This window comes from Cyprinodon variegatus, unplaced genomic scaffold, assembly GCF_000732505.1.
Source record: "Cyprinodon variegatus isolate N-32 unplaced genomic scaffold, C_variegatus-1.0 Scaffold1433, whole genome shotgun sequence".
NCBI classification, from domain to species: domain Eukaryota; kingdom Metazoa; phylum Chordata; class Actinopteri; order Cyprinodontiformes; family Cyprinodontidae; genus Cyprinodon; species Cyprinodon variegatus.
In genome coordinates, this window is record NW_015151886.1 from 129,220 (window position 1) to 137,099 (window position 7,880).

Genomic DNA, 7,880 nt, shown 5'->3' on the forward strand with positions numbered 1-7,880 from the left:
ATATCATCTAGGCAAAATTAAACACAACACAACTGATGCCTAGTTAGGCTAAGCATCAGCTACCAGATTTAAACACAGGGAGTATGTTATATTTTTCCACAGTCCAGTATTTCCACTAGCTTCCAGGGCTCCAAAGATGGATTTTTTTGGACTAGCGCCCCTAGTGGCAAAAAAAAAAAAACAGTTTGCTTTACATTTATACCATTTTATATTGAGTACTTAAGGATGTCTTTGTAACTTCCTGAAAAAAGACAAATTTTAAAAGAAAAGTTTTTACATCTCAGATAAATAGAAACACATAAAGAAAAAATCTTATCTCAGGATTTAATAATCCATGCCTCAAAGGGCTAGAGCAGAGGAGACAATGGACATGCCGCTCTGTTTGGCAGTCCAATGACAAATCTGGGTTTATAGTTCCCAGAAGGAAAGCATGTGCCTGACTACAGTGTATTAAGTTTAAAGGTTATTGAACAGGGGATTATGGTCTGGAGCTATTTTTATAAAGTTTGTCTCTCTTAAGTTCAGAAAAGGGAACTCATAATGCTTAAACCTTGAGGTAACAGTTTAGAGATTATGTCCTTTTTAGCAACATGTCAGCACACCAGTGCACAAACAGGGTGGTTAACGTAAATAATAGTGTTTAGATATAAAGCAGAGTTCATTCAAGCTCGCTTTCTTTAATAAAAACAGTGAAGCTAACATTAGCTTAGCTCATTTCAATTTCAATTTAAGTCATTTTAGAGCAAATTACTGTTGGAACACTTTTTTGGCTGTTTTTATCCAAGTTCTTAATGATGAATAGATGAAGAGAACAGCTGTTAGCCTAAAGATGCTTTTGCTAATTTTATTAAACAGGGTTTCCGCGGGTCATTAAAAATCCTTAAGTCATTAAGCTAGGGAAGGGGAAAATGCAAATGTCAACAAAAGTGGCTGGAAAACGAAGAATTCAGAACATGGCTGCAGCGTGTCGATGGTCAAGATGACGAATAAATTTGCTGTGTTATATATATATATATATATATATATATATATATATATATATATATATATATATATATATATATATAAGGGAGTCGTGGGTACTTGTTGATGGCATTAAAATAATTTCTAAGAGCATTAAAAGAACATTAAAAAGCATTAAGTTAGAGTTACTCATTCCTGTATAAAACCTGTTAAAGTTAACTAGAGCGCTGTAAAAAGTTTAAACACAGATTGTTGTTGGAAATAAGAATTATCCATTAGACCAGTTGTGTTTGGATTTTAACAGCAGTTTTGGTCCATTGCAAGAACCTCTATGGTAGAAAAATTCTAACAAATTGTAACGTCAATACTTTTATGATAACTTTGGTCAAATTATGTCTCACTCGCAGACATCTTTTTTTTTTTTTTCTTTCATATTCCACTAAAATCCTTCATAGGCATATTTTCCAAACCAATCATGACGGGTTGCTAACGACGGGAACAGATGTGGATCTCAGTTGAGATCGGACCGGGGGAAATTGGCTCATGAAAGGTGGTTAACTTCAGTCTGTGCCTGTGAACAAGAGAGCAGAAACTCTGCTGTGCTGAGTATTTTCTCAATTTGCCAATGTCAAGTGTGCAGCGGAGTGTTCCTCCAGAGAGGATGTTTCCCTTACTGATTCTCTTGTCGAGCATCGTGACTACAAAGGAAGCAGGAAATGGATACAAACTGTGTAAATAGCTGACAGCAGAAGTATTCAAACTCTACAGAGGGGGGAAATGAGGAGGGGGAGATGTTGAGTTGGGTTTTTGGAAATATGCAGGGTACAACTGATGTGGGGGGGTGATGAGAGCAGAGTGAATGACAGAAACATGCACAGGAATCCTTGAAGTTAATGAAGACAGTGAGATTCCAGACACAGCCAAGGGCGGAGGGGTGCAGACGAGGAGTGAAAGCTCATTTTAGGAAGCCACCTGGTATAAATCACACAACCCAAATGCTAATGCTGAAGCCCCCGCTTCGGAGAAGACTGATAGGAGAGCTGTCATTGATTTATTCACGCCTTCATGATACGGCACGCGGGCGCTGGTATACGGCGAGCTATCTTTGGCTCACATCAGAGACACTGATGAGGCCCGAGGAATGATCTGGTTCAGTTCAGGCGGAAAATTCTTCAGACATGTTTTTGTTCAATTCTACTTATGTAAACAAATAACAAATCTTAATTTTTCTTGTGAAATATGTGGGTTTACTTTTCTTTTTGATTAGCTTTTTAGTGAATGTAAAATAAGTTCCATCCATTCTTGATGCATTAACTACATACATTTCTGTGTAAAAAAAAAAAGAAAAACAGCTTTCTTTTTGTATGAAGGTAAAGCATCCCCGAATCATGACCCTTCTACCTCCATTCCAACAAAGTTAAAGAAAAAAAAACAAAAAACATTTCTTATAGAGTTGATTCCTTCCTACTATTATCTCAAATCTCTTCACAATGCAGGGGACCAAAACATATTGCTTTCTCAGTCCGACCAACAATGACCCTAACGACTACCTCCTTTCAGAGGCATATGCAAGTATCGGGTATTGCAGGCCAACAACGACCTCAACGACTGCCTATTACTAAGGGGTGGACCTGTTTTTTCTGTTCAATATGCATGGTTTCTAAGCCATAACAAGGCTTTTGTTTGTTCGGCTATATAAACTCAAACGTTACTGAAGACATTTTGAATTGAGAAATCTTCCTGGATGGGAAGCGAATCGTCTTCAAACTTGGAAAACAAGGTCCAGTAGTTTTTTTTTAGTTTTTTTTAAACTTTTTTAACTTTGTTGAAGTGACTATGACCTGGACGACTGAGAATCTTCACCCATGCTCCTACCTCCATGCTTTACAGGCTTTTTTAATTTATTTTTGGATTCATATATTTCATATATTATTTTATTGCAAACGTATCTCGTTATCTGCTGTCTAAGGGTTCAGTACTAAATTAATTCATACATTAAAAGAAAGTATTGCAGAAATTCTGATCTTTATGTTTTTCTTTTTTTAAGAGGGGGAAATCTTTCCTTCTTGCACACCTTCCCCTGAATCTAAACTAAGAACTTTCATATCTAAAAAAGCAAGGGATTGTGTAAGTTCACAATGACTTTTTATCTTGCTGTCTGCTTTCAGGATGAGCAAGACTTTGACATTTTGGCATTTTTTTAAAACATCCTCCACTTGTATATTTCTTTTTTTCTACATTCCAATAGCTGTTATTTCCTGCTAAAAAACTTTTTCACACAAGTTAAACCATTTAAATTGTTCATAAAGTATGTGTTCTTATTTACTCCAGACAAGGAACTCTTTCTTAACATTTTGTTGAAAACATAGTAGAAATCATTCAAAATGTCCCCACTTTCCTTGATGGGCCCTTGGCTGGACCCCCACAATTCCTTTTGTAACATCAATCTTTGTACTAAAATATTCTGTCTCTCGTGATTTGTGGACATTAAGATCTAAAGAGAAACGTTATCTCCTGGTCAGACCCTGTAATCCAGTGAAAAGATGGAGTCAGAGTACAAAAATATGCACGCCCACACTCCAGTGGCTGGATGATGGAGGTGATTTTGCTGGGAGTTGCAGGGAAGTTGGCCATTCGGCTGGCATTTGTTAGGGAAGGCCCATTTTGAACGGCTGCTACTTTATATGTTGTTTAATTTTTCAACATTAAAAAAGTTGATAGTAATATAATTCAAGTGTTAAAATATTTACAGAATACTCACTCTACACTACCTTAAAATGTTTAAGTTTTTCCTCATGGGATACAATCTAGACTAGGCATCTCCTACCTGTGGCTGAAGGGTCGTAAGTGGCTCTGTATTCCTCCTACAATGGCCTTTGATAGCTCGATTATAAAATCAATAGTTTAAAACATTTAATGAAGGTTTCAGCATAGTTTATTTTTTTCAGGTAATAACTACTCAATTTCCAGGAGGAAAGACAGTAAAAGTACAGCTGTAATTTTTTATTGCCATTAGTTTGGAAGATTATTTTTTCATAAATGGCAAAAAAAAACATCCCATGAAAATATATTGATCCCCCTTTTTTTTCAAAAAGTCTTGTTTTTTTCCTTAAAAAAACAAAAAGAAGAAAAAACATAAAATACCCAAAATTTTGGTTCTCTGAAAATTTTTTTTTTGATTGTAGAGGTTGCAGACCCCTGATGTAGACAAAAAAACAAAACACAAGCTTAGATTTAAAAACATTTCTGACATCTTGAGCTATTAAAAGATAAAAACTAAAAAGCAGTTAAATATGTTTCTTGTTTGAATTCACAGAGAAGCTGTCGTTCCGGAATGTTATATCGCCTCAGGAGTTCAAACACGGTGAGACGGCGGAGGTGGTGTGCGACGTCATCAGCTCTCCGGTGCCGATGGTCGTTTGGTACTACCAGGACAAAGAGATCACCCAGGAGCACCAAAGTAAGTCTCTTTTTGTCTCAGTCTCTCTGCCCTTTTCTCTAAATCTCCCTTTGACCAGATAAAGTTGAGGTTTTGTAGCCCAATCATCTGTAATAAACCACAACATCACACAACTGGCCAATTAATATATTTCTATATTTACTGCGTGAACATGAACACCTTTCGTACAACTTAATTCAATAAATGTCAAAACAAAACGCCACAATCCAACAAAATACATAACTGAAATAATTACATTTATAATGGTTGATTATGAATTCTTACCTTAAATGCTTATTAGATTGTTTGCTGGAACATTGAACATCTGAACGCTGAACATTTACTCAGGGAACTATAATACAATCCATTGTGATTTGTGATCAGTGCGTGGTTGAATGAAATCTCCCCAATAATTGTCGGGGTGGACGGAATGTTGCTGATGTCTAAACCAGTATAAATGTGAGATTAAATGTGTAATTTAGTCTGGTCCCGATGAATGAGACATCGGAAGATTGTTGATGAGAACAACCTGTTGTCTTTCTAACCACTGTCTGTGCTTATTGGCCAATGCTCTGACCAATGAGCGCAACTGACTTTGACGTAGGAAGCGCGACAGAAAGCTGTTGGGGAAGTGTAAACAAACAGCCTGTCGGTAAAACAGCGAATACGTCCTTAAAAATTGAATGTAGAGCTTCTTCCTGCTCTGTTTTACCGAAAACCCAAAGTCTAATTCTTCCAAAATTGATTTCAAAGCTGAGTAAAACGAGAACTGTTCAATAGTTGTTTACATTTTCCTTGTGCTATCTCCAGGGTCACGCAGCTTTGTCATCACGCCCTCAAAACCCCGCCCACTTTGCATGCAAACATTCAAAACACATCTCTGCGTTGTTATTGGCCAGCCAGTTCTAAGGCCTGGGACATTGATGGAGGCTAGACCACTCGCAGACAAAAAATGATTTTGGCCGCTGGTGGGTGTTTATTAGGCTAGCTGATGTCCATCTAATCCGTGTTAGTCCACTTCGCACATCCATCAAACTTGACAGGATCGGCAGGCCCATGCGAATGTAGAGTATGGAGTATAATTTGCACCTAGCGCTAAATCCCGAAAGCAGCGTTTTCCTCCAGCATCTTTAAAAGATTCCTCTTCAAACCAGATCGATCGTCAGCGCGAGGCTTATCAGACCAGATCCACCTGCTGCAAAAAATAGCATAATTTGTGGAGCCACTGCACTAGTTCTCTGTTGCAAACACCCTGGCAAATGACATTAGCTAATCAGTGATTGAGAAAGGTCAGGAAAGCTTTGCGATAAACCAGTAATGATGAATGATTGGTGGACATATGTTTTAATAGGAATTTTTACCCTCAAAATGCAAACTGCCCAAATGGGCGATAAACCGCTCAATCTGGCAACACTGCCTTTGACCTGTTTAGGGTTATTGTTTTGTTCATTGCTGTAGATCCGTTAATGGAGTGATGTTTTTAAAAAATCAAAGTTGCTTATAATTTTGTTTAATACCCAGCTGTGACTTTACTTTGTTTACAAGTAAAAAAAAAAAAAAAACAAACACAAGAAAAGCTTATGGGTTCTCCATATTTGGTTAGCAAGCATAATTTAAAATGAGGCCGAGAGTCTGTATCTGCTAACAACAGGCATCAGCGGAAATGAAAGTGAACTTAATTTCCTAGAAACTGTAGCAGCCCGTCGCCTACAGCTCTTCATTTTACCGTTCATAGCGACTCCTCCTCAGTCAGTGACAGCTTTAAATATTTATGTATATTTGTTGATGCATTTTTAAACGATCACTAAAGTGTGACGACCTTTTTAGCTGTATTGAATTAATTAAATGCCAAGAGACAAATCTAGAGCTGCAACAGTTAGAGAGGTGCTGAATCACATTACTTCTCATGTCTGATGATGCTTTTTCCCAGGATTATTCCCACAAACAGTTGATCCTTTTTTTTTAATCGTCGATATTATAGCAATCGTTTTTAAATAGTTTTTTTATTTAACAATTCAAGTGTAATTTGGATGAGAGAAACTGATCAGAACGCCAGGCAGGGATACCTTCCAATTGAGTCTAATTTCCTTTTCTTTACAACTTTCTCTCTTATCATCATTGTCAAAGAGTATAGTAAAGGACTAGTCCTCCATTTTATAAGCGTAACCAAATTTTTTATGCACTAAATCTTAATAAACGCAAATTGCATCTGAAAGCCTGACCCAACCGTCCTGCATGACATTAAGCCTGGACTTTTGGTGAGTCCAGACTCCTTTCTATCTAACGATTTGGCCAAATAAATTGAAAATAAATGCTTCTCCATGTTTGGTTCTAGTTCTGTGTGTACAGAGTAAACTGGAACTATAAGACCTGAGTTTTCTGAGAGGTTGACCCACTGACAACATATCTGTTATATATTGAGCTGCTGATCTATTCAGTGATTTATAAACTAACAGAAGGATTTTTAAGTCTCCTCTCTGAGCTACAGGGAGCCAGTGGAAGGACTTCAGAACTGGGTTGATGTGCTCTACTTTATTAGTTCTTTGTGACATATTCCCTTTGAAAAAGCTTTTTTCTCTCAATGAAACCACCTATTTTGATTCCTCTCAGACATTTTTAGACAATGGAGTTCCTGACAACTTTAAAAACCAACTCAAAGTTTAAGCCTTTGTGATTCCAAGATATAAATTGGGGAGTGGTGGCCTAGTGGTTAGGGCATTGCGCTTGAGCCCCAGAGGTTCTGATTTCATGCCCCACTCCCTTGGACTGGTGCTCTGGGTCCCTGAGCAAGACCCTTAACCCCACACTGCTCCCAGGGCGCCGCACAATGGCAGCCTACTGCTCCCCAAGGGGATAAGTTAAATGCAAAGTGTTAATTTCATTGCTTTGTACGTGCTGTGACAGTGTAATGACAATAAAGTTGGATTCTATGCTATTCCAGGGTTCCCGCGGGTCCTTAAAAAGTCTTAAAAGGCATTGAATTCTTCAAAATAAAACTAGGGCCTTAATTGTTATTAAAATGTCTTAAATTTGTCTTTCGTAGGTCTTATTTTTTAAAACATCATAAATAGGATTATTTTTATTACGATTTATTTTTGTAATCTAAATAAAACATAAAAATTAAAAAAAAAAATTTTTATAAAAAAAAAAATAACGGCTCGCCATTTTTGGTTCCGTCCCGATAGCGGAACCAATAAAAGTGTTGTTGCGGCTGGGAGATTTGGGAGATGCGCCATTTACTTTTTGTCTGGAAAATATGAGCAAGTGTAAATGTAACGAAAATTGTCTCCAGCCAAGAGTTTTCTCCATGGCTAAAACCAGGGAACATACATGAGGCACAGTGTATTTTGTGCAAGAAGTCATTCAAGCTCGGAACGATGGGAATTTAGGCAGTAGAGTCGCACATGAGAAGCACGAAACACAAAGCGTCAAAATCGAGTTACAGAGAAACAGCCGGTATTTCTTGTTCCACCCTTGT

General features: G+C 37.4%; 1 protein-coding gene across 1 annotated transcript in view; it reads left to right on the forward strand.

Moving 5' to 3' along the window:
* Positions 1–7,880, forward strand: part of LOC107103365 (neural cell adhesion molecule 2-like) — a gene marked incomplete at its 3' end in the record, with an annotated part of 74,247 nt that overhangs the window by 64,203 nt on the left and 2,164 nt on the right. The window contains exon 4 of the mRNA XM_015403038.1: positions 4,280–4,423. Within this exon, the coding sequence (XP_015258524.1) occupies positions 4,280–4,423 (144 nt within the window). The remainder of the gene's footprint in view (positions 1–4,279; positions 4,424–7,880) is intronic.